Source organism: Fringilla coelebs, assembly GCF_963513975.1.
Source record: "Fringilla coelebs genome assembly, chromosome: 16".
NCBI classification, from domain to species: domain Eukaryota; kingdom Metazoa; phylum Chordata; class Aves; order Passeriformes; family Fringillidae; genus Fringilla; species Fringilla coelebs.
Window position 1 is genome coordinate 7,165,915 of NC_140042.1, and position 27,817 is coordinate 7,193,731.

The 27,817-nt window shown below is 41.0% G+C and overlaps 1 protein-coding gene across 2 annotated transcripts; it reads right to left on the reverse strand.

Moving 5' to 3' along the window:
• Positions 1-1,243: 1,243 nt before the first annotated feature.
• On the reverse strand, positions 1,244-27,801 carry EEF2K (eukaryotic elongation factor 2 kinase). Of its 2 annotated transcripts, none has more exons than XR_014616568.1 (19): positions 27,702-27,801; positions 23,340-23,660; positions 21,534-21,584; positions 19,702-19,802; positions 18,084-18,144; positions 17,215-17,252; positions 14,913-15,084; positions 13,626-13,775; positions 12,014-12,146; positions 11,238-11,365; positions 10,637-10,838; positions 10,305-10,357; positions 9,487-9,564; positions 8,611-8,673; positions 7,184-7,318; positions 6,030-6,218; positions 5,580-5,660; positions 4,786-4,964; positions 1,244-4,150 (listed from the first exon to the last, which is right to left on the reverse strand). XR_014616568.1 is itself a non-coding variant. In XM_084216837.1 (19 exons), the coding sequence occupies exons 2-19, from the start codon at positions 23,580-23,582 to the stop codon at positions 4,041-4,043; spliced, it is 2,211 nt and encodes a 736-aa protein (XP_084072963.1). In that variant the 5' UTR covers positions 23,583-23,660; positions 27,702-27,801; the 3' UTR covers positions 1,244-4,040. The 2 variants fall into 2 exon arrangements, 1 of the variants encoding a protein (XP_084072963.1); XM_084216837.1 differs by having other exon boundaries at positions 5,536-5,660.
• Positions 27,802-27,817: the final 16 nt, after the last annotated feature.

A 27,817-nucleotide genomic window follows, 5' to 3' on the forward strand; every position in this document is an offset into this window, starting at 1 on the left:
GCAGGAGCAACTGAGAGATATCCCTGAACTTAAACCTGAAAATACCCTGACTCACCCCTGGCAGCACTGCCTTGCATCCATCCTGAGAAGTTCAAATGAAATTCTGCCTGTCCAAATTCAGATGAGAAGTCCTGACTTGACCCATCGTAACTACACCTGGCTCTGTCAGCACTCATTCTACTCTGAGTGAAATTACATCTGTGGGGAAAGAGAATGAGATTCAAATCAGTCCCACAGACCAGTCATTAAGAAACAGGCAATATAGTTATTTACACTTTGTAAGCTATAAGAGTTTGCTGTCTCCATGGTTTCTGAAGAATGCTATTCTTACTTTGTTACACTGGCAAACACTCCATCTCTGTGACAGCAGCTATATCTAAAACCTCCAAAGGCTATAAAGCTAGAGCAGTGCCAAATTTCACCATTTTTCATCTTAGTAATTCTCCAGTGCACAGTAATTCTTCAGAGGCCCACATGGTGCTTTTTTGTCAGGAAATTCTGCTATTTCACAGTGCCTTTGCTAGAGGATAATTTCACATTCTTTAAACTACACAGGTATAAGTTCCACCTGTCTGAATAAAGCAATAAAAAGGCAACACTAAGAGCTCCCTTTTGAACAGTTTGAAATGGCCTGTATCAAACAGATTATTCTGGCACATAAAGAGAAATAAATCATAGCAAGATGACAGTGTATCATTAGATGTTGTATCCCACCTCAAATCACAGAGCCCAGGAACTTCCAGCCCATTCTCAGGACTAAACAAAAGCTAAAAGCATAGGGAGAAGCCTCTGTAGCACCCTGCAAATGAGCCTTCCTGTCCTTATATGTTATCCCCCATTGGTTAGAGACACTACATGTGTAATCAAATGCAAATCAGAGAGCACATCAACCATTTTGTTTTCTGGAAGAAAACAGATTTTGTTGTTACACGTCTAATAATTTCCTCCCAGTTAGTTACTTCTGACTGTTGAAAGGGAATGGAATTGGGAATGGAATAATACAAACAACTGAGAGGATTTCTGGAAGCTTGCAATAGTAGGACTGAATTTTGGAGAAATTTATAAAGAAAAAGAATTTATAAAGGAAAGGGGAAAAAAACCAACAAAAGCAAATGCCCACAAGCAATGAGTAAAACTCTACTGAGAAAAGTGACAAAAAGAACAATTTTATTACTAGCCAGAATGAACTCAGACAAAGTAAATGAGAAGACTAAGTGATGCAGGCAAGCAGTATTTGCTTGTCTGACATCAAACAAAGGCTTCCATCTCACTGTCCTTACCCAAACAATATTCCCACTGATATCTGGAAACACTGAACCCAGGTAAGTTCTGGTAGGCTGAGCCTCAGATTTATTTTCACATTTTTAAAAAATACAGATTTATTCATTGTGAATAGATTAAAAATACAGCATAAAGCAATATCATTGCAAAAGTCTTTAAAATATACAGTTTTTCCCTTCAAAAGAATGTCACAGAATAAGTTGTGAATATTTCTGTAAACAATTTCCATTTTCATATTATTGACAGTCCCATTTATTGTATGCCTAAATCATCTGATACACCTTAGGACAGAAGGTAGTCTTCATCACCAAAAAGTAGTATTTGCAAACAAAGAATTAACCATAATGATTTTTGCACTGAGTTATGTGCACGTTTACAAATCAGATCTACACAGAGCTGTCAGCAACTTTAGCAACTACTGAATTTAGCAAATTAAACTACACCAAAAAGTGTCAATAATTACACTCTACATCCTTTGCATGCACATTTTGGACACTTTCAATCTCCTCCCTACAAGGTTAGTGGTGTTGTCACACATGCTTCCTTCTCAAGGAAAATCTCAAAGATTTGGCATCACCACCGTATGAGGGGAACAAATCCTTTTGTCTGATTTATAGTCCCTCCACTGTATAGGTTCTGCACAAAACAGACTGTGCAACTGTCTTCAGAGGTGAGGGGCTTCCCCTTTCATTGACAGCTGATACCTTAATGCTATGAACTGAAACAGCAAAAAAGGCCACATCCCAGAGAGGCTTTAGGCATCTAAAGCAGAACTTTGGATAGGCACTGAAAACTTTCATCTGAATTGCAGTCCTCTGGTTCCATTTCAGCATGTACAAAAATATTAGGTCCAAAAATCTGGTCATTTTAGTACCTCATTACCTAAGACCAGCTGAGATCTAGAAATGAAACATTCCTCCATTAATTGGTGAAGAGCTTTGCTCTCACTCTCAAAACAAAAAAGAGAAAGGCCATGGGCACTGCTTTCCCACAACCTCTGCAATGTACAGCAAAAAGATGCTGCCATCTTTTGCAAGGCTACTCACAGCTACAACTGCCTGCTCGTTACAGCACCAGCCAGAAGCACAACATCCAAGGATAACTTTCCCTTCCCTCCTAGAAAGGATTCAAATTCTCCCTTAACCACCAGGAGTTCACCTCTTTCAGACAGTGGCAGTTGTTATTGACATCACCCTTGGATAATGTCTAAACAGCAATTCAAGATCCACTTGCCATAAAGAAAGAAAAAATGGGAGCATAATCTGATTCCAGTGACAGGCACTTGCACAGGAAAGGAAGAATTGATTTTTGTTCCCTGAACAGCTTCTGCATTTTACAAGAAATTAATATTCCTCGGCTATGCATGAGAGAAATCCTAATCAATCCTGCTTAGCTTTACAACTGCTTGGCTGAAGTGGTGAGCATTACAGGTCATTCAGCACTTCACAGGGCTGTCCCTTGTGCACATCAACTTACACCTCAGGAGACTGCCAGGCCAAGGAGGCGCTTCCATCTGAAATCTCCTGCAAAATGACTGTTAACCACAACCACGGAGCAGGAACAGCTTCTGTACTATCCACACAGATGGCACAGCAGCTTTGGAATAAAAGACTGGATTTGAAGAAACTTATCTCTATGCAAGGATAATTCAACCACCACCAGGTATTTCTCCTCCCCTCACTGATTAGTATTAGGCAAAGAGGACACAAATTCAAGTGTTTGGGGTAATACTGTTTTCCCTTTCTAACCAAAAACTCTTCTCTAAATAGTATTTGCAGATAAAATACCATTTAAAAATATACTTAAACCATGTAAATTCTTTTTTGTACATAGAAATCGGTGAATCAACGTCACCTAACTTCTTCAAACATCCATCTGGAAATGGTCGAAAATGTTTTCTCATTTTAAGTGAGATGATCTATCTTTACTGAGATTGGAGATGCCCCTGTAAAACTAACTTCAAATTACCCATATACTACAAATCTTGCTACTGTACATTACTGGACAAATACAAGATCAGTAGACTTTTATACAAATAAAATTTTATATGGTGCAACATGTGAAAATCAGAGAGGTAGCTGATGCCTCACCTCACCAGGAACATGAACGATTTTCTAATGGTATAATATGCAATGTTGGAAATCAATAAAATATTCTACCCTGAATATCCTCACTGCCAATCTGAATCATCTTCCATACCCTTCACCAAACTAAGGATTCCATCTGAAATTCATTTGAGAATAAATGTCCAACAATGTCAGCAAAATAGCATGGGACTACTTACTAACATCAGTAGCTGCATCCATAAACTGAAAATTGACATTCACGTGCAAATTTGGTGAGATACACCAAAATGATGAAGAAATGCTTAGAATTTAGGAACATGTTTTTCTGTATTTGGGGAGGAGAAGAAAAATGTAAACACACTGATCATTTGCTGTGTAAAAAAACAGGACATGTAAAACCTAAACAATAAGGCCTTGTTTTCTTTTGTGAAAAAAACTAGGCCCCTCAGTTCTAACAGTAAAAAAAGTATAAAAGATTCAAGTGTGTGTGTGTATTACAGCTTTAAAACACAAACAGAAGTATGCTATGGCACCCTACATACTACTAACATTTAGATTTCTACCCTCAAAAATTATAAAACTAAAATATGAAAAGAAACCAACCTGGTAACATCACATAAAAATACATCTTTGTAGCTGCAAATGCAGCAAGTTTTTAACAAATTTATATACAAGAACTGCTTAATTTCAGTGTCATTCTTCCATCATCGCCCAAGCCTCTTCTGCTTTTTGGTAGTACTGATTTGCTAGTCTGCCCTTCATGGCTTCCATGGCTGCTTCTGCTGCTTCTGTGTAAAGCTCACCTAGAGAGGAAACAGCATCAGTTATGTTGACAGAGTAAAGAAGGAATATGGTTTTAGCCTGAAGCAAATACAGGACAAAGGGAGAAATTGAGGTCAAACTGCAGGGCCGGATGTATGGGTGTGTTTTAATGGTGTCAGTTACATCAGGTGGGAAGCTGGCCTCTGCTCTTCAAGTTATACAACGGGCTGCTGATGGCTCCCCAATGTATCTGGAAGGACTGCAGACAGGACCAGCCTGTAGGAGCCCCCCAGGACAGACATCTAGCATGTAGGTTACACAACAAGTAACAGAATGTTGTGTAGGGCCTTGAGAATCATAGGTGTAGCTCAAACTACAAGCAGCAACCTGCAGCTCAGGGGAGTGACCCCGAAGAGCAACCTCAGAGGGAGTGAAGGTTGTCTGGCAGTGACTCAGTGTGCCACAGATTGGACCTGGCACCACCCACTACCCTGTCCCTGCCAAGATCTCTTCTTTCTCTGCTACCAACCTTGTTACACCCAGCACCATTAAATCTGAAGGTATTGACCCTCTCTATGTTTTGTAACAGCTGAGGCAAGAAATCTATTTTTGGGGTACATGCTGGGGGAGAAGGGAAGGAAAAGCAAGACTACAGATAACAGAAACGAGGCCTCACCTGATCTCTGTGGATCCTTATCCAGGTTGAACCCTCCCATCATTAACATCTCTGCTTCCCTGGCCAGGAGCAGATACCGTGGCTCATCCTGAGTGCCATCATATTCACCTCCCTCATCGTAGTCGGTCATGTTCAGCGCGGCGTTGTACCAGTGAAGTGCCTCCTTCCAATCCTGGGCCCTGAAGTCAAAAATCATTTCTGAAGATGGTTTCCTTAGGAAACAAATGTACTTTGCATTGGAGATTCGGCATCCAATTTTGTACTGGCTTTTCAGAGTGCTAATGCCCCCCAAGAAAGCAAATGTTCTCATGGAGACTCACTAACTGCACTGTGGCACTAGGTCACCAAGCAAAATGAGGCTGGGGTCACTTTATGCAGGAATTAAGGAAGAAAGTATCAGACTGAAGTGTTTTCCTGAACTCCAGAGTCTGAGCTTCATTTTCAGTTGTATGGTTTTGGCATTTACATTTGTGAGAGCAACCAATTTAGAAAAAAACCTCAAGTTGCAGAGTTTTGTTTCATAAATACTTTAAAATCAGTTATTTTGCACACTGAGAATGCTCAGTGAAGTTTAGTTAGATGTTTAATGTTATTTGACAGTGGGAAATTTAAACAGTATCACTGTTGTGGAAAACAGAAAACTCACATAAATAACAAAGACATGCTAAAATACAAAAGCAGAAAAATCATTGCCCCAGCCTTGCCTCAGTGAAGTACCACCAAGTTAATCTACTCAGCCATGCACAGTACCTGTCTGCCCCAAGATTTACACCTGTATCATATGCTCTTGCTACCAGAATCATGGAAGGCCGGTCTCCAGCTTCTGCTGCTCTCAGCAAGTAATTAAATCCTTTATTTCTGTTCTCCTTTGTATCCTAGTAAAGAAAACAAAACCTTTAAAATGCATGCTTCTAAAACCATCCTTTTACCATTAAATGCAGTTTCTCAAAGTCAGCAAGTATTTAGTATGTCTGAGAAATTGGCACAGCCACAAGAAACAAAGCAGCTGAACAGCAGAGGTGGCTTCAAAAGTTTCCCAAAGGCATGCAGTAATCTGCTGGCAAAACCAGAAAGAGGCAGCATTTTTTTGCTGCTTTTTCCAAATCCTTAATTACAAAGTCATCTATTTTCTCTGAAGAGGCTACACAACACCGAAATATTGTTTCCATTTCATCTCCATTTCCTACTATTCTAAAGTTATTTTTACAATGAACTACAATTCTCTTTTTTGGCATCTTCCATACCTCGAGAGTGACCTCAGACAGAATGTGATGTGGCAGCTGAGAGCACATGAGGCCTAACCCAACGATGGCTTCCAGCTCCCCACAGTCTGCAGCATGCTCCAGGTGGAACAGGGCTGACTCCCGATCCCATTCCTTGTCCTTCTCACAGAAGCGCCCGCCTTCATGGTAGCGCACCATGGCCAGGTGAACCTGGACACAATTGCACAGGAGAGACAGCATGATGTAGGGATCTGATCCTCCAAAAGCCCTCTGCTCCTACTTTAGCAGGTCTTAGAGCTAAGTCCTGGAGTAAGAGGAGGCTCAGGAGCAACCTTGGCACTCCCTACAATTATCTGCAAGGAGGTTCTAGCAAGGTGGGGGTCAGCAGCTTCTCCCAAGACAGGATGAGAGGACATAGCCTCAAGCTGCACCAGGGGAGATTCAGGTTGGACATCACGAAGATTTCTTCATGGGAAGGGCTGTTAAACATTGGAATGAACTGCCCAGGGAAGTGGTGGAATCACAGCTCCAGAATGTTTCTTTTCATTTCCAAGAAACAACTGGACATGGCACTTAGTATTATGGTCTGGTTGACAAGGTGGTGATTGGTCAGAGGCTGGACTCGATGATATTAGAGGTCTTTTCAAACCTAAAAGATTCCGTGCAAAACAAGTTTCTTCCCACATCAAAAGGTCTGAGAACACCTAAAGCTTCCAGGATATTCAGTAAGATTTACATCATGTTTTAAGAGTGGGCTTAAGGCGATACATAACCCCTTAATTCACATTTGCATTATCTGGAATAGTCTGAAGGAACAAGAGTCAGTCCATGCTACCAGTTTTCAGGAGCTCAGCATTGCCTATGTGCAAGGTATGTGGGTCAGGCACAGCACACCCATCCCACTCTATCCTCCCTGTGTGATGCCTCTGGAAATGCAGATTAACAACAGCAGGGTTCTTCCCAAAGAAGCCCAGAAATTGCAAGGCCAAAAGCAGATGGAATTCACGGGTTTCTGAACTCAAATGTCACTTATACAACATGGGTAGGTGACAGAAAGGTATAGATGTGTTATTTTCAACTGCACAAATAAATGCAAGCAGGGCAACATCTCTACGTAAGTAATAAATACAAGATGTTTCTTGTTGGATAAAACAGTATCAGCAGACCCATCCCACCTTTCCAAGGACTGACTTCCCAATTTTCTTTTCAAGTTCTAGTGCATTGAGCCTCTGAATTTCTTGGGCAACACAGGACGGTCTATGAACGTGGACTCTGGAAGAATTGTAAAGATTCCACTTCTCCACACTGATCTGAAATACAAAATACACTATTATTCATATTCAAAATTAAAATTCCCATCCATATGGATTACCATCCCGGAATCAAAGCCTCAATTAATATTGTTACTTTGTAGTAAATATTGTATTTTAAAACACAGCTTTCAAAAGTCATGTTAGTAGCTGAATAATTGGTTATTACTCTTCATTAAAGAAATGGAGTAAATCCCTCTATTTCTAATCTGAACATCATCACTTTGAAGAATCATTTCAAAGTTCTGAATCAGAAGACATTACTTACACAAATAAGCAGCTGAACAGTCACATTGCAAGCACTGAAGGTATCCATGCACAAAGAAAAAAAATGAAACCCATACTTTTCTGCCCAGAATTTCAGTTCCCAACACTTTAAATGCAGTATGCATTCTAGAAGTCTAAAAAAATTCTATGTAACCATGCAGAAGATCACAGGCAGATACATGCATTGGCATTTCTCAGGAGGAGCAACCCAAATGAAGAAATTTTTGAACATAATGAATTGGTGGGAAACAGTAGCTGAAAACAATCCTATCACAATTTAGGCCTTTGCAGGTACACAGAGAAAACACAACAGGAAAGGCTGCTGGCACATAACTTCAGTCTGTTAAAGCTGTTTCAACTTTCTGAAACAGGAATATATAATAATTAAAAGGAAATTCTGAAAATTGTATCTAAATAATTTATTAATTGCTGTCAAAGTTCTATTTTTATCTTTCCTTTCACAGTAGTTATTTAAGCTTATTTCCAAGACCAATTATCACAGAAGTTATATTTTCTAAAAGCATATAAGGTCTGGTCTTTCCTAACTCAGGCGACAGCAGTTTTCTTCACCGTGTATCTGTTTCAAACACTGCATGTTTTTAAGAAATCATACAGGATATGATTTCAACTACAGAACAACTACATACAGGATAGAATTCCAAAACTAATGTGCAAAAAGGAAATATAATTTAGCTAAAGGAAATATAATTTATCTAGGTAGAAAATAAATTCACAGAACTGTAATTTTTTTTTCAAGTGAGAAACCCACGCATAATCACTAATTTATGACAGAGGTCAGCTACAGAGGTGACAATTTGTTTCACAGTACTTCTTTCACGAGAAAACAAAGACAAAACATAAAAGGAAGTAACAGAGTGGTAAGTTGATATTAATAAATATTTTCTGTAGCTGAAAAGGAAGGGGAACCAACATCTGGTTCAGACATGTGGTTAGATGGCAGATGAGTAGAACAAAGGACAAGCAGAGCAGCAAACTCAGTCTATGAACATTTCTGCTTTATTTACCCTTGCAGAGCTTCCCAAACTGTCTTCATCAGACTCCTGCCTCCGGTTGTTGTTTGAATGGCCCTACGTTAATGTAAAGATTTGCATCATTGAATTTGCAGCAACTGATGTGCGCCAGATATGCCTCTAGACTATTCCTACCTTCCAGAATTAATAGTGACCAAAACAGTGAATTAATAAAGACCAAAACTGTTTCCACTGGATCCATTTCTTTCAGTGATACATACCAAAATGATAAAGAACTTGGCACACATGGGCTTCAATCCCATAAGCTGGAGATGCCATGACAAATACCTTGCCAAAGGAGGTGACAAAAGGAGGGGTATCTCTAGAAGCAGTATTCTCTTTCCTGTCTTCTAATTAAATATCTTGTTAAGATCTCCAGGTCAAGAACCATTTATTTAAAAGTTTGTATTTTAGAGGAACAAGCAACTAACTTCTAGGAATTCTAAAGTTCCATATTATTACCTGACAACAACATTTAAGTTCTGTAATAATTCAAGCTATACAAAGTAGAGAAGGTAAATTAGTCTGAAAGCAGATCATATTCACGGATTCCACATGACAAAAAGATGGCTACACATCCTAAATGCAGTATGTACTTAAATAACTTAAAAAACCCACACAACAACACCTAATCAAATACAATATTTGAAATTAAGCTACTCATTACAAATCATCTTTTTCCTGTAAGAGTGCAATTCCCAATATGAATAAGTAACTTTGCCACATGGGGGAATCTCTCTGTTTCCTGTTTTCGAAGTCTAGATCGGGAACAGATCTAGATCAGAAAGGATAAAAAAGAAGATTCTTCTACAAAAACAGTTTAACTAGGAACAGGCTATACCAACTCTCCTATACCAGTCAGGTTCTTACCCTCTCTCTATGATCCAGATCTTCTGTCTCACTTCTCTTTTCACTGGGATACCCACTATCTCCACCATTTTCAAAATCCTACAGAAGTCAAGAACGGAACAGCATTAGCATTATACTTTGTAAGAACCTCAGCTCAACATTTCTCACAGAGCAAATGGTTTGCTCTTTCAGTGAAATATATTGGATGGTTAGACTGGATGAAAATGATCATGCTACCTCTGTCAGAAGGAGCAGGACTTAATGATACATAAAGTAGTCTAAGATTGTCTTCCCCCTTACATACATTTAAACAAATCAATGACTTCCATATTTTATCAAATCAAGAATCCACTAAATATAGTTTTCAGCTTCAGTAATAAACCAGTAACTGACTGCCTCTGGCACTAAGGCCCAGCACTGGAAAATGCCCATTGCAAACTTCCTGCACCTCCTCGGGCAAGGTTCTCTAATGTTCCAGGGTACCAGTACTTGCAGAGACCTAGTCCATAGGGATTCTTTAGGTTTAATACCACAGCAGCTGGGACAAGCACTAAAGATACAATATGCAGGCAGGAAAACAGGCACATGCTTTAAGTATCTGTTAAAATACACCAGATCCAAATAAATTCTGGTAGCAAAATAATGAATACTAAAATATTAAGATAAAATGTTCTTCCTTTACTAGAAACAGCAAATGCATGGAGGTAACATGATCTGCAACAAGAGAAATAGACAGAGTACCTTTATGTGCTTTTACTGAACAAAATCTTTGAGAAGTTCTATAAAGAGACATTTCATTAGGCAACTGCAGCCTCATTTTCTGTTAGAAAGACACTCACCCTTTTGTTGTCAAGCTGATCCAAGTTATCTACTTCACTGAACACAGGCCAATCTAGGAGAAAAAAAATATTTGCTGTTATTATAAGGATAACATGCTTGAGGAAAAAGCTCTAGATATATCATTTTACTGCTGTGTTTTTCACAGAAGCATCTGTGCATTAATTATCTATATAGAAGCATGTTCAGTTTTACTTCTGCTCAAAGAGGAGCAATAGAAACTGTTCTGGACTAAATCAATGCTGTTGTGCTTAAAAACAAAGACAAAACCAGGGTAAGACACGTCCAATGTTCAGGAACCCCCCAGGAGGTGATGTATGACAGGCTCACTCACTAAGCATGTCCACCTTGTGGCTGTGAGGGGTTGCAGAGGAGGGAGAGCAGGGCAGGGAGTCAAAAGCCACATCACTCATGCTTTCATCCCCCGAGTTTTCAGACAGGCGGAAGAGCAGGGGGGGCCGGCTCCCGGACACCGTCCTCACCCGGCTGCTGCCGCACTTCTCCTCTGTGCCACGGAGAATTGTTTGAGCAGATTCCTCGGGAAATCAACGAGAAAGTCCTGTCAATAATCCTTCTGTGAATTCTAAGCATGCTATACAAGCCAATGTGAATGTTTATTAGCAGTCCTCTATAAATATACATAGGTATCCAGAAGTATTTGCTTTGAAAAGCTCTACACTGCAGCAAAATATCAAACCCTGACATTTTTACTGTCAGAGAGTTTTATTTAGGACTGAGTTTCATTCCAAGTGCTGTATCAAGTCCCACTGCCACCAAAATCCACTGAAACCAAGATCAGTTTGCAACAAGCATCAAATCAGGTTTGTGAAATCCAAAATTTATAAATTATTTCATCATTCAAAGATCTACTTGGTCTCAAATATACACTGATTTCAAGGTTCCCTGTTAATGAAACTTTTTCATCAAACACTTACAAGCAATTTTTTATTATAATCCAAGGCATCTTTCTCTTTGGATGAAAGATCAAATGGTGCAAGCCCCATGCTTTTGCAGATGTTGTTGCAGAAATGAGAATGAAAGAACAAGGCCATACCTCGAACACCTAAGGCATTAAAAAAATTAAGAAAGGGTTTGCTCAAATTTTATATTACAATTTACTTATTAAAAGCCGAGCTTTTCCTAAAAAGCCAAGAGAGAGAAAATGCTTTGTAGCACACAGCCTAACCCTCTTCCATTTCAACACCTGTAAGAGCCTTTCAGTCTCTCTGCATGAAGAGTGACAGAAGTGAGGAAAATCTTGGAAAGCTATGTATGAGCAAGATATAACAAAAACCTAATCCATCACTGAGGAATGTGCCTAAATTTGATCCTGCTTACAAAGCTTGCAGTGTCCTAAGAACAGCTTCATACACAGACACTTGGAACTTCAAAAATACATGGTGCCTATCTTTCTGCATTCAGCTGTATCCATTCCTGCAATGTGGCAAGGAAATCAAAGGCCATGACTATTGTTCTCACAAGGTAGAAACTACTTAATTACATTACTTGTTTAGGAGTAGGCCAGGAGACATGAGCCATGATCACCTCTCATTTTAAGACTGCCCTTATATGACAGCTGACCTGTACAGGACTCCTTACAATAGGACTTCCCCAGCTGTTTGCAAGACCCTCAGAAATGTGTCAGCTCACCCAGCAGAGCTGGGAAGAAAAGAGAAGCACCCTTTAGTGAAACAGAATCATTGATTTTTACCTAGGTTGCCATCTCCAAAATCTGTACCACTCTCTGTATGGATCTGAGGGTCTGTGTAAAGATCTCCAACTCCCTGGATATCAACAACAATGAGCTGGTGTCCTGAGCGCTCAAAGGTGAAGTGACTGAAGGCCTGGAAAGAACCATAGAAGATGTCTGAGAACACTCTCCCTTCATGTACTGCATAGCAACACATACCCCTGTTATAAATGGGAAAAGAAGTCTGGTAACCCTATCAGTGAAATATAACTGGTATAAACATCATGATGAAAGCAGCAAGAGAGCACATATCCTGTCTCTCCAACCTGCTCCAACTCACAGAGAGGCTAAAAAAGGCAAAGTGAAAAGCAGCAGTGGGCACAGGCAGGGGAAAGGACATTGCTTAATTCCTCATTTTTGTACTAGCAATTGTTTTCCACCATAGTCTTCACCTTAGGTAGTGGGGAGCTGGCTGGCAGAGAGAAAAACAGTGGGCTCTGAAGCCAGTGCAGAATAACTTCTGTATAAACATTTTGGCTGTCCCTGTGAATCTGCAAGCTCTGCATCTCTGGGAAACTGCTTCTTTCTGCCAACAAGCATTAGCTCTGCCACAGTTTGGAGAAAGAACCAATAAATAAATGTGAGCATCCCTACAAATTCTTCTTCCCCTTTGAGTGATCCCCCTGAGCAACTGCTCTGTGTCTACATTTGTGTAACAGATAATGAAATGTACATTTGTGCTCTTGAAAAAACACATTTCTAGAATGAGGTACAAAAAGCCCTTCTCTTTAGAATAAAGTTGAGATATTAGGAATCTTCTGGGAAGGCCTCCAAAACAGCGTTGCCAGGCCTGGGGGTGGTGACTGGTGGTGATAGACAAACATTTTAACTGCAGCAAATACCAGGGAACATTTTGTTCCCAACCTGTGAAAGCACAGCACTGATTGAGTGCACAACCGACAGCCCAGAACAAATTCTCTGCTTACATTAAGCCTCATGACAAATACCTTAAAATAGTGGAAAAAAAATGTAAAAGCAAAACTCTCAAGCCCAGTAAAATACTTCTTTGTTACACTGACCACTTTGCATTTTTCAGTAATATTTTAAATTAATTTTATAAGATTCAAGAATTACTTGAAATCTGTCCTTGTATTTCTATATGCAATCTCAGATTCAGCTATTCAGAGGCTGCAGCTAGAAAAACTGACATTTTTATATGCAAATGGACTGGATTTATTTACATGAGTTGGATACCAGCCAACTCTTGTGTATTACGTGAGGAACCAAAAGACTATTCAGTACATAGTACATGAGAGATCTCTTCACTGCCTCAATGTGAAGAAAGTTTGAAACATTTTGATGCCTGCAGTTATAATTAGAGTCAAAGGGCTTAAGGTTTCCAAAGAGTATTAACCCTGTTCAACTCAACTGTAATCAACTGAAATCCAATAAAGAAGCACTCAGCGCTTAGAAGAGCGGGCCCCAAGTAAGAGGCAGACAAACTGCAAACAGAGAAATTAATCTGGCATTGTACTGCAGAGCCTGCAGTTTCCTTTCTTGGCAGTAATGCTCTGGAGAGAGCCCAGAAATTCTCTGCAGCAGACTCCATGGAAAGCATTAAACAAAGCCTCACTTGTGGAGTTAGACGAATGTTGTCGTCTCGCACAAATCCAGAATTTGAGTTGTATTTGATGTATTTGCCCTCAATGTAATGTTCCAGATGAAAAAGAGGCTTTCCAGGCCTGTTCTTCATTTCAATAATACAGGTCTGCACTATATCCACCTGGGGAGGGAAAGAAGATAAATATGACTAATAACATACTGTCTTCAGATCAAAGTGTGTGTGAATCCTCCAGCTGTGAAAACTTTCCCAATGCAAGAATCTGAACAATTGCAAAGATCCTTCTGTTTAACAAGGGGGTGGGGGAAGAGTCATGTGCTTCTTGAGTTATTGGAGGAATTCCATAAATTAAAAGCAGTTACTTCAAAACAGCTCACTTTGGCAAAAAAACCCCTCTGAAATAATTCTTAGCATGTGCTGGCTTTCTATTTTATCTTGTGGGTACCTTAAGAGTACTCTACAAAGAGCCTGCACCCAGAGAGCAAAACATACAATTACTACTGCACAATTCAAAGAAATGCATTTTCAGAGAAGGGCTGAGGGTATCTACTGTTCAGATATATCTGTATCCTGCCTCACCTTCTCTCTCTGTCCCACACACATTCCTAATGCAGAAACAATCACAGCTCTCACTCCACTTATATATTTTCTCCAACATGGCATTTAAAACTTCCAGATTTGTAGATTTCTCTCCTCAAGCTTCACTATAGACCTCACCTTGCCGTTAGGAGCCAGGTAGTAACAGCATAGTAGTAACAGCTCCTCATAGGGGAAGTAATGCCAATATCCCCTGTATCAAAATCACTAATTTTGGCTATTAAAATTGCTAAAGTTTCCAGGAGGTTTCCAGCTGTTTTCAAAAATCATTGCTAGTTACATGTTTGGATGGGTGTAGAAGATTTAAGCATCTACCTCCCTGGAGCACAAACAGTTAAGTGCTTGCTGAGACTGCTGCTGGCAATAAATTCTGTGATATCTCTAGTTATCACAAAAGCAGCTGGGCACACATCAAAGAGAGCAATACAAAGATCATTTTATTTTGGTTTTCAGTCAACAGCTAAGGACAGTCAGACATTCACAAACACACAGCCCCTAGTCTTGGAAATATAAAGCAATTTCTTATTTACTCCACTCAAAATTAGCTACTGCATAACAGAAAACATAGAAGGGCAAAAGAATCTATCCGAGCATTTAAATGTGATGGAATGTGAACAAATAATTCCTTCTAAATTATGTCTGAAAACTAACCCAACAGAAGAACCATAATGCATTTTTGCTTAGCAAGATCTTTGAATGCACCTGTTTCGGTGGCTTGTGCCGGTTGTACTCTTCTCCCCAGAGCTTTGCTTCCATCTGCAGTCGAACATCCTCAAAATAAACATCCCTGCTCACACTCTCTATGTATTGCTTGGCAACATAATTATAGGCACCTTTCCAGTTCTGAGTGTGTAAGAAGTTGGACAGCTTTTTTCTGAAAGATAAATCAATCATAGGTGAAAGGAAACCCAAGGATTTTAATTCAATCTTTCCCATTCCCTTGCCTGCATGGACAGAGCCAGGCTCCAAGATGAGCATAACCCTGCATCATTCACCAGGTATCTCACCTGAAACGTGAAGCACAGGAAAGGGACAAGGGAAAATGAAACATCCCATGGGAATGGCTGGGATGTGCCAAACTGTTTGGTTTAGCTGCAGCTACTTGTGCTCTGAACTTTCTCCTTTTTTCAATCCCTTTCCCTTCCTGTTCCTCTCAAACCTGGAGTACAACAACCTGTTCTAATGTCAACAATTATTTTCTGCAGAAATTAACAGGGAGTGGCCTTTCAAACATGAACTGAGAAACCTCTCCTGGGATAAAAGCAATCTGCTGCTTCTCAACACATAGCAGTGACTGCTCAGTACCCCACATACTCCCGGAAGGAAAACTGCACCTGACAGTTGCCATGATGCAGCTTTTCCCTTTTGTTGATGCGCAAATCTTTAATCCACAGATCCCTCCAAAGCAGGGGGGCTGAGGCAGGAGGCGTGGTAGTGTGTAGAACAGGAAAACTTTGATAAGAAAGGATCTGCTGGCTGCCAACAAATGCATTAGGCAGGTGCTTTAATTAGTAGCAGCACTCAGTCAACCCTTCCCCCTCATTCTTCTTCCTCTCCCTGCTAAGAACTTGGTGCAGAGGTCTTGGTAGAGGGGACACTCTACAGGCAAAGCAACTTCATGCTGCCTGATCTCCTACAGGGATGGGCACACAGTCACAGAAAGAGGCCTTGGAAAGAATGAACAAGGAAATGAGGTAAAAATTTCAGCCAGATCTTCAAGGAACTCACTCCTCTGCATAAAACAAGCCAGCTCATGTTTTTCTGAAGTCAATATCCTCACAGTGGTTCACTGTGCCATGGGCAGCTAATGCTGTCACTGTCTTAACTAAAAACTTGCAGAGTTACAAAAATCTTGGAGAGAGCTCCAGATGGGAAATATCCCTGTACCACTGACACATATGGGAAACCCAGCAGTAGGAAGCTGATATTCAAGCTATGCTTTTTTAGTACCAGAGGTTAAGGCAAAACTGCTAACAAATTTTTATTTATGGCATTACTCAAAATATTGTATAATGAGGAGTTTGGTAAGTAACAACAACTAAAAGCAATGTCAGCAGGCTGAGAATTGTTACTTCCTAGGCATCGTTCACTACTGCACCCAGCTGGCTTTGCAGGAACAGAGCCACCAGCATGAACTGATACTGAAATGCCAATGCCAAACTGGAGCAGTGTGGGGTTACTTTTCTTCCTTTTTCCTCAAGTTCAAAACATCACATTTCCATCTTTCAGGAGTGTCTATATTTCCAGAGCTGAAACCACACATGAAGTGCAATTTCTCTGGATTCTACATTTGGGAAGAAGGGGGAATACTTTTAAACACACACCTCCTGACATTTTCCAGGGAACATTTATTCCCAGAGCCTGGACGGGGTGGGGTGATCTCTTAGCACACACCAATTTATAGCTGGATGCTGATCCCCACAATAACATTTGATAACACTCTCCAAGGAAGGAAAAGTTCCTCCTCAGTCTTCCCCCCCACATTATCTTTCTATAAAGCACAACTGTTAGTGTTCAAGTTCTGCCTTACTCAGAACATGATACTGGTATATGTGAAACAAAGCAAACTCCAGGAGGATAACCTTCTTTATCAATGGAGGCTTTTCCAGTTGAGACTGCACCAACCAGATATTCTTTCTTTCACTTTTCTCTGCCTAACTATGGCCTCAAGTTGGTCTCCAGTTGCACACACCTATGACGTCATATCAAATGTTAAGATATTTTAGCACACAAGGAACAAGAAGAAATTAAGTGGCTGTTACTATACTTTCATGAATATTTTGCCTCCCAGGGTAAGTTGAAATACAACATTCAGAGGACATTCTCCTTTCTGAACCCCATTCCCTGCAGGTAGAGTCTCACAACTGGGATAAACCCCTCAAAAAAGCATTTTAGAAAGGAGTCGAGCTTTACACAATTTCCACTGTATGTGAGTGAAATTCCAGTCATCACAGAAAAAAATACTGCAAGGAAGCCAACAAAGATGAAGCGGGCAAATACTCACGTTCTGAAACACTCTCGCATTGCTCCACGGCCGAAAGGCTGGGGAAGAGAAAAAACCAAAAACTCAGCACTGCCATTTCCACAAAGCTGATTTCTAACCAGTAAGAGACACAACCATGACTTCCCCTTTATACCATGCAGAAAGCAGTTTTCAAACAGGCTCTATAGGAAATATTTCCTCAAGGAAAAGTGAGAACCCACTGGTAGTGCAAGCAGGTATCTGGGGAAAAGGCATTTGGATAAACTCCCCCTACCAATATCCCATGGAGAAGAAATGGTATGTCTTTTAAATAAGCAATTTCAATTCTCTCCCCAGTTGGGAGTTAGCTCTGTGTGACTGCCTAAAGAAGCTTCACAGACTTCATGCTCTCTGCATTTAGGCTTCCATAGGGGATGTGCCAAAGAGCATCATCTCTCCAGATGCCAGACACTCGACCAGCAGCACAGAGCAAGGCAACCCCAACACACAACACACCCCAGGACTTAACTGGGAAAGGACAGTGCCTTCTACTCTCACATACAGAAAGTTCAGTTGGTTTTCATTCTAACAACAGAAATTATTTGGGAGCACACAAAATAGTAGGGACTACTGCCAGGCAGGGAAATGATGCCAGAAGGAAATGGGAGGGGTGACATGGAAGGGAAATCACTGGGAATGGAACAAATGCCTCATGCTGCTGACAGGGAAGGTCTGACTCCATTTTCTGCTCTATTCTCGAGAGAAGGATACAAAGAAAAAGAGGCTGGTGAAAAGAATTACACCGAGACTTCAAAATTTCTATAAGGAAAACATCTTGCTGCCACTGTTCAGGAACAGAAAGGAAATTACAAACTTGCTGTTAGTGAACATGAAGGCCAGTGTGATCTTACTTGAGAAGCCATCTTGATAAGGACTTCATCTTCAACCCAGCCCCCAGTAACAGCATTGTACCTGCAAAATCAGGAGATACATCTCAGAAGAATGCAAAGGGAACCCAAATCCTCCCATTTCCAGCACCTATCCTTCCTTATCTGTAACTGACTCTGGAAAAGTGCTGCTGCCACTCCCACACAAAAGCTTCCAGTCTTCCCACTACACTCTGGCCCTCCTCATTTTGGGCAGGCAAGGAGAAACACATCTAGCTCTTCAAAGAGACACTGAACCCTCCTGTCAATGAGCAGATTCTAAAGCAGAATCTAAACTTCTGTAACACTACAGATCAGGCTTTATCTGCTTTGAAGTTAAACCTCCTCTGTGATGCCTGGGGGCAGAAAGGGCCTCACCAAGCTCTACACACTGGACAGGTTGTCTCCTCCAACTCTGAGCTTGCATAAGCCTGGTTCTGGCTGGATATTTGCCTTGGGGCTGTGAAGAATGTGAGCAGCACCAGCTGTGAGATACAGTGGGGCCAGGAACTGCCCAACACTGCACTGAGGGAGGAGCAAGTCCCTGCACAACCCTGTGATAATACAAAGAGTACGACTGTGGTTTCTCCCCACCCCTTGAGCTCCCAACACAGTGAAAGCCAAATTGGGAACCACAGCAGCTGAGTCATCAACACATGATTGTTTCCAGCCTGGTTCCCCCAATCTGCACAGAGTAATTCATGCATGCAGACATGCCATATTCTCACTTATATATTATGTGTCACCCCAGCTTGCAGCAAAGAAAGAGGTAAAAACAGGAGTATCAGAGCCATCTCTTTTTAACAGGATATTGAGTGGTCCTAAACTAAAATTATCCCTTATTTGTATTTTAAAATATGCAAACTATTTCAGGACTGTGTGGCTGACCAGGGACAGATGTAGTCTATGGGGAAGAGCAGCACTGCATGACTGGCATGGGGATGGAAGGGAGGCCTCCCCAAACACTGATGCTAAGTGGTGATTAACTGGCCTCTAACCCCTAACCCTCCCTCCCAGAAACCTGTGTCAGTAGAGTAAATATTTTGGCAAAGCTCACATTAAAGCACTGAAACCAGTTTCAGGGCCAAACTCCCTTTTAGCACGTAGACCACAATGAGCCATTCTGGGCTTTATAAGGATTTAAATTCCAGCCACATGCAACAATACTGCATGGAGCAGTAAAACTGAAACTGCTATTTTGGGAAAGTTGTGGAGGGTTAGGTTGCTTTCTTTCCCAAACCAGTTAAAATAAGTATGCTGCCTCTTTGTTGGGATTAATTTCCTTATTAGATTACATTTATGGCATTAACAAATCAACCAGAAAATACTTTTCAGCCTTGCTTCCTGTCTACACAGTGGAAGTCCTAGATACTGCTTAGGTGGGAGAGACAGTGTGACAATGGTTTGCTGAAAGGTTTATTTTTGTGATGTGCAGTATTTACATATTCCTGGGAGACTGACTTAAGACCCTTTGGGCATCATGAAATTTCTTCAGCCAGATATTCTGTCTGAATTTCTTCAGTCAGATATTTACAAACTCAGCCCTTGCACAAACCAGCATTCCTACTTAATATCAGCATCCAAAGCAGGACGACCCACAGACCTGTAACGAGTGGCATGCTCTGTCTCAACGTCCTCCAGATGAAATTCTGCCCAGGGATCAGGCATGTGCTTGGCTTTCTCAATAGCATGCTTCCAGGTTTCCTGAAGAAGTTACAGATTGGCACTTTATAATCAGCAGCAGCTCACAAAACCAGCACTTTCTAGAGCACATCAGGATCCCAATGCTATGGAGCTGTGCAACTACACAAGCCCCCAGAGCACTACTCAGAGCAGGGACCAAGTAGTACCAAAGACAACTCTGACCTTTTTATAGTTTCAATTATAATGAAACCCAGCTCAGATATATAAAGCATAGATTTCAATTCAATTTGCACCACTGTAAAGTCACTGAGAACAGAACCTGGCACTGTATATACCAGATACAATTTACAAAACCTGTGGTAATTTGCAGAAATCTTCAACATGCTCTGCACATGGCAGTAAGGCACACCAAGATTATATTAATTCACTTTTTCAGTTTTGATTTTTAGCTTTTCATATGTAGCAGCATATGGTTTTGCATGCATAAAAGTAAGTCCAAAAAAGTCCATTAAAGATACAATCAATATGGATAAAGTAAGAAGTTCTGTGAACCCCAGGGCCCCAGACTGTGCTCAGCGTGGAAAAGAAGAAATTAGAATGTTGTAAAAATTGATTATTATAACAATTCCAGACAAGTAGCTATTTCAATGTTCACCAAGTCAATAGTAAAATATTAAAGCACTTTTCTGGAGTACAAACAGTCTCTCTCTACCAGCCAATTTGGATGCTTTACTCTTAACATTTTGTTCTCCCTCTCTTACATTGTGTATTTCCAAGAAAACTGGAGATACGATCCTGTGATGTGCCAAATGCCTTCTGCAAAGTGAGCAGGAGAAAAAGCACTCTGCACCTTGCCAATAAAGAAGTATTGAACTCTGAGATATTATTACTGCCTCTCTGACTGAACTCAAAGTGTGCAGAAACAGTAACTTTTAAAATGTTGTGATTATTTTGTTTTTTATCTTCAAGAATTAAAATCAGTCCTTTTTTTAAAAAAAATACACTATAAATTTGTGTCAGCAATGGCATCAAGGAAGTTTTTGAAGCAGCTAAGCTTTAAATGTTTGTGTTTATTTTGAATTTCAGCTTTAACTATGCGTACCTTGCAAACAATTTAAATGCACCCCTTTCTGACAATAATAACACAAAATGAAAACAATACGACATTAAAGAAAGTGACTTTAAAGGACTTATTGAGAAAGATTTCCTACATGTTTCACAAGAAAATGAAGCTGCCTCAGGCCATTCAGTGACAGCTCATATGGACCTGAGAATTTCCAAACTTAAATACCTATGAGAGAAATAAGGAGAGACAGCAACCATAACTGCTTGGTTGGTCAGCTGTATCAAATCATTCTTGGGCAGATTCCCTCTCCAAAAGGTGATTTGTGTTCATGTTAGATGATAATTTAAATAAGTTAATTACTTGTGCTTGATCTCTTGAAGTGCTTTGCACAAAAGCTGTATCCTAATCTTCAAACAAACACTAGTTGGATTTCATGGAAATGGTGCTCACAGTGCAATTTTTCTCCTGCTGGAGGCATATGGCTGCCACACAGTGAAATTTCAGGGTAGAGAACACAGGATGGGTATTATTCCATTTAACAAGTACCTCTTCTAGTTTTGACTTGATGACTCTTACAGGGTGAGGCAATCAGTCCTCCCAAATAATAAAATAATGAACAAAAAAAGTCCATAAAAGGAAAAAAAAAAAACCAAACAACAAAACCAAACCAAAAAAATCATAATGCATCTATTAGATATGGTGTTGACATTTTCTTTTGAACCTACCCGACCATGGTCAACCACAGAGCCATGCTTAGAACGATGTTGTGTGTCATTCTAAAGGATCCATGAGAGACATGAAAGCAGGAAAATACATGTGATAAGACAAATGATTGACAAAGAGTCTTGGTTCTCTTTGTTAGTAAAAAAAACCCAAAAAAATTCCAGTTAAAAGTCACTCTTCAAGTTATATTCCAAATTTAAGTTCCTTCTTAGAATATCTGGGAAGAAACCTATTGAGGTAAGTTGGTAATTTGTTTAATTAGAAAGAATTTATTAAAAGGGTATTGCCTATTAACTAGCTAATTAAACATTTCTGAGTCCTGTTAAAAGCAGAGAGTTAACTTCTCTATCTGGCTCTGCCTTTCATTATCAATGGCCCACACTGCCTTGCTTTAGCTTTGAGGTCTGACAGGCAGACTGCTAGGCCAGGCTGTGGGGTTTAGGATGCCATCAGCCCTGCCTGTCTGCTTCACTGTGCTGGAAATCACCATCCCTGCAGCTTAAACAGGAGATGGAGACTGGCTTCCTCCACATCTCAACACAAAGCAATTTATCTGTGATAGGAGCTACAATTCCAAACTAGACATTGTAGAGACCAAACCATGGGTACAAACATTCTACAGAAGCAAAACGACAGCTTAGGAAGGAGTAAATAATTGCAATTTCTGAAGTCCTTATCAGTTTTATCTCAGAGCACATGACTCAAAAATTGCACTGCAGACCCAGAGGCAAGTGTTTAATGCATGTAAAAATGTACACACAAATGAAAACGAAGCTTGCTAGCAGGCCTTAACTTGCTTAGTTTAGCATACACCAACAGCTGTCCCATTTCTATACTAAGCTTTTGCTCCTCACCTTCCTTAGGCATATTACATTTCTATTAACTAGCTTTGGCAAAAATGTTCCTGCAGACAAGCCAGCTTCACTTTCAATGTGATACTCACTATGTTATCTGACTGAAATAACCCCCAGTGTTTTTTAACAATTACAGCATGCATTAGGCATAACCGAGATTTTAGAGTATCTATTAAATAAATGTTAATATCAATAATAAGAAATGTGTTAATAAAACACATTAAATATAGGAAAATCTAAAAGATGTGCCAGTTTAGCATGTAAACACAAATAACAAAACACAAACTGTGTTTATTTAGGATATGTAAGTTAGAGAGTGGATGTCACTTGAGGCTCCATTGCCTGGCCTGATCTGTGTGAAGGAAGCTGAGTGAAAAAGGACACACTGCCAAGGAAGCACCAGCTACAGTCCCTCTGACCTCCCTGCAATGCTGTAGCTGCTGTTCATCCCAAAAAGGTCAGATACTGCTTGTGTACACTGTCAGGAACTACTGCCAGGGTGATACCTCATGCCCAAGCATGACAGTCAACATGCCAAAAGCTCCCTAAGAAGGAGCTACAACATAAAAAGTTACCCTTACAATTTTATTTGTCCAACTAAAAATATCACCGACTAGCAAAATTCATAATAAATTATCTTCTGACAGGCCCCAATTTTCTTACACCAATTGTATTATCTTCTGAATCTCCCAATCAACATACTGCATTGTAAATGGCAGTGAATTTTCTCATGGACTGAGGGGAGAAAGATCCTCCCACTGAACTCAAAGGGACAGTAAGCAATTCCATGGCAGTGTCAGACTACTGGCTTAATGGAATTAACTGCAGGTCTGGAAAAAACAGATGAGTATCTTAATTGAAAAGTGTTAGTTATAAGAGATGAAGATGTTAGAAAATGTCTCATGCCAACAAAGTAAAACCAAAACCTTAATGAAGACTGGAGCCAATACTCACCTTAAAGCTAAAGCTTCTGGGAGAAGAACTTGAACTGTACTGCTCAGTTTTTGCTAAGCTGCTGTAATAATTGTCTACTTTGGTATTGGCAGACTTGTTAGAAACTGGATCATCAGTTATTGGACAGATAAAATAATTGTCTTCATCATCACTATCAGCATCAAGATAATTCCCAGAGTCCACTGGAGTCGTTCTGGCATTATCAATCCCTTCCATACGAAAAATCAGGTCCTCGTCTGCCATGTTTGCAGGAGGTTGGTTTAACTCCTGCCAGGACTGGAACACCCACTACTCCAATGCACATGCAAACAGGGGGAAGAGCTGGGTGAGAGAGGAGAAAAGGAAAAGGTTGTTAATAAAAGAACAAATAATGCATGACATTGAGGTCAGCACACTGGCAGAAAAAAAATATATTTGCATCTGGCTCTGTAAAAGTAATCCTCAAGTAGTTTAAACTCCTCTGCTAGAGCTGCTGAGAAGCAGCATTCTGGTTTTAAACTGCTACAGGACTGAGAAGATAGGAGCTTAGTGTCCTTGGTTATCTCCTCCTCCCAATGTCTTTATTCTTCCTTATATGAAATGCTGAGTTTCACAACACTAGTTTTAGAAACTTGAGAGAGTTTTACCTCAACCAGCACAGTCAAATTTTGAAATCTTTTCAGGACAAGTCTTCTGAAGCATATTCTGTACAAATTATCAGTGAAATGAATTAGAGAGTATTATAAGAACAACACAGAAAAATTTTCCACCATCCATAAGACTTAAGTTGGCTTTTAGCTTACATACAGCCAATGGCCCCCAGGCTGCTGAAAGTGTAGCACACTGCAGGAAAATGAGGTGGAGGAATGACTAAAGCCCTTGGAAGAGGTGGACATTTACACAGATACTCTGGAAATTCTAGCATGTACAAAATAGAGGATTAGTGAGAATACTCGAAATTTGGCCATGATGCTTGCTGAGCAACGGGATTTAATTTAAAACAGACACTTCTAAATGTCACATTGTTTAGTTCTTCACCCACCCAGAAAAATCAGGGGTTTTCACGCAGCTAGTTTAATAAAACAACCACACACCAAGGTTTTCAGTTTTGCTTTACAGTTATTCCTCAGCCCTTTCCATTTTCAGTCTTCTTTCTGCATGAAACAGGAAGATGAATGCACTCCTACAGAAGTATTCATAGCTGCTGACCTCACTCCCCAGTTACTGAGAGAAGTGGTCACCACAGAAACAGTGCCTTAACACGAGGCAGCTTTCACCAGCAGCATTATTTTGCCGGTTACTGCTCTTCTGATGGGGGCAGCATTCCCACACTTCAGCCAGCAACAGAGCTAACTCCAGCACTCCATCAGGCAGCAGCTGCTCTGGAACACCACTGATGGAGGAGGTCTCAGCCAGCTCACCTCACTCTGCACTGGAGCAGCTCTGGAGTGCTCACCTGCTCCTCCAGCAAACACCACGCGGGAGCTGCCGATTCTGGGAAGGGGCAGTAGCACATACCTGGCCTGGAAGGTGTCACTGCACACACACCTGGCCGGGGAAGGTGTCACTGCACGCACACCTGGCTGGGGAAGGTGTCACTGCACGCACACCTGGCCGGGGAAGGTGTCCTCAGCTGCCATTGCCATTTTTACTGAGATCATCTTACCAGCGTGCACAGAGTGCTGGAGAACCCCTACTGCCTGTCACACACACAGCCAGCAGCTGTCAAACGATGCCTCCAGGACGTGACTAATCCAGGACATACCACAGCACTGCACAGCCTCATTACACCCAAGTGCTGTCCTGCACTCCCTTCTGCTCCTGCTGTCACACACATCAGCAGATCCATGGGGCTCAGGATAGTTTAAGAAGCAGCAGCAATGCAGGAATGCGAGTTTGTGCATTCTGCAAACATTCTGATTCCTGTGACTTGTGTAAATGAAATACCAACACACAAATCAGTTTCTATTTAAAGCTAATGGTGTTTATGAAAGTCTCTTGATTTTTCTTGGAACCATAGTTCTTGTAAAGTACTTGTGATGTTTACTTTGGGAATGTATGTACCAATAATCATACTCACATAAAATGCTTTTTAAAACAGAATTCAATAACCACATTTTGAACTATACAAATACTGCTCTAAACCTCACAGTTTGCTTGACAAAAACCCTTATAAAAAGCCTGAGCTTCAGCCCAAGAGTTATAGTCTGTGCTTTTGCATTATAGCACAGAAGTTGTACTATATAGGAATTTCTGTTACTATCGCTGTTGTGTTTTGATCACTTAATCTTTAATATCCATTACAGAAGTGTTCCTAAGGCTAAGCAACAAGCAGAGTGAGACTGCACTAAACCAAGCCTGCCAGCCTGCATTATCACACACAACCTATAATTTTAACTACCCACTCCAACCCACTTTGAAAATTTATTCAATTTTTTATCAACCTTGTACTATGTGATTCAAAATGCACATAATTTAAAATACAGTTCTTAATCTGCTTTAGTCTGCATTTATTATTGTTTTCCCAATGCCTGTTTTAAGTATTTTCCTTCTCTTGCCTTTATATCCAAGAGCCACACAGCCAGGAGGGGCAGGTGAGTTGCAAGGACAACATGCAAATATGTGGACACAGATAAACAGCAGGGAAAATTCACATCACAGGGCTGTTAAAGCATGACTTTTTTCTTGTAGGTGTCTGTTGCTACAAAGCACTGCTGGGTTTAGTGAGACTCTTGGCCAAAGCTCTACAGTGGCCTCAGCATCTAAACCTTCCTTAATTAATCCCAAAGAGCTGAGTGATAGAAATACTACAGTCAGCAAAAGAGGGGACAACTGGAGCATCTCCATTTCCTTCTAATTCACTGTTTCAGCTCAGACACAGCCCCCTGCAACTCCTTAACAGAGGACAGGGGGGCAGGAACTGCCCTGTAACAGAAGTCCCAGCTTGTCTTGTGAAGTATCAAAGCAAGCATGACCCAGCTCTCCCTGGTATAATACTAAATCCCTTTTGGTTTAATACCACATCAGTTAAAGCCATTTAACAGGATACCTGTAAGAGTAACAAACAGGTTTTTTCTTAAAAGAGAGAAGTCACCTTTTAAAGTCCAGATTCAAAATTTAACCTAAGCAACTATACAGACTATGCAACTTAAAAAGTATTATCACCTTTATGAGCAACAGACCCAAAGCTACATAAACTTGTCCAGACAACCCCACTGGCTATATTAATGTCCTGTAGCATATTACAGAAGTATTGTGCTGTCCAAACACCCAAGTGACCCCTGCAAAGTAAATGTCTATTCTCATCTGCACCACACACTGCAAGAAAACAGGTTTAGTGAGTCCAGGTAAGAGCTGTGATAAAAAAACAAGATAAAAAACCCCAGAGATGAGGTATCTCGCTGTCCATCTTTGAAAACCTTGTCGTACCAAAGACAGATTTCTAATGAGAAGCCTTTAACACAGGTCCCTTCCAGAGTATCACTACTGCAAACACCATGGCACAAATCCCATTCACTTTTCCTGCAAGCACAGCCGGGTAATAATTTTATAAGACTGAGTGTTATAGAGCAACAATGCAAAATTCATGAAGCAAAGGGGTGAGTTCAACTGCACCAGCTCAGAATACAAAGCATTTGAGACAAAACCCTGTGCAAGGAAACACAGCACGGCTTCAAACACACAAAACACACACACAGAGCTGCAGGCAGTGAGGCACAAGAAAAGCCCTTCCGAGTGAAGTCCAGCCGGCTGCCAAACAGCAAATAAACACTACGTTAAGAGTATCCAAAACACGGGGGTTGGAAAGGACAGAAAAGGAACATCCAAGATAACTTTAAAATACCCTCCCATTGCCATTAATAGACCTGTCATTTCAACTGGCGTTAAATACTCTGCACAATTAGCTATCGCTGACTTTTTGTAGGCATTTGTTCATTACCCCACGTTGTAATTAACTCCATGCTTTATGCGCATTGAGGTATTTGAAGAATTCTCCGAACACGAACCGTCCTGGAGCCGTCCCAAGCTGTCAGGGCGCACTCAGCCGCAGTCAGTCCCGCGCACAGCAGCTGTTCCACGGTCACAGCACCTGGCACTTTTAAACAGCCTAAGCACCAAATAATGCGCACTGTCGTGGACACATAAATGGACGAAACGCCAGCCTTCAGGTGTGAGCACAGCACTGCTGCCAAATGCCACAAATCAGGTTTTTTCTAGGCCGACGCAGAAGCTTGCCCGCCGGCCTTTCGCAGGCTCCGACCACCCCAGCGATCGTCATTTTCCGCAATTAAAAACGCCCTTCCCGCGCTTCCCGCCGCGGGCGGCGCTGAGGCAGCTGCCCACAGCCCCCGGGCCAGAGCCCCGCACCGCGACGGCACCTACCGGCTTAGGAGAGCCCAGATCCACCGTGCAGCCCGGTACGGAGCGATTCCACAACCCCAGCACCCCCTTCGAGCTGCCGCCCTGCTAAAGGCAGGCGGTGGGAGGAGAAGCCGACC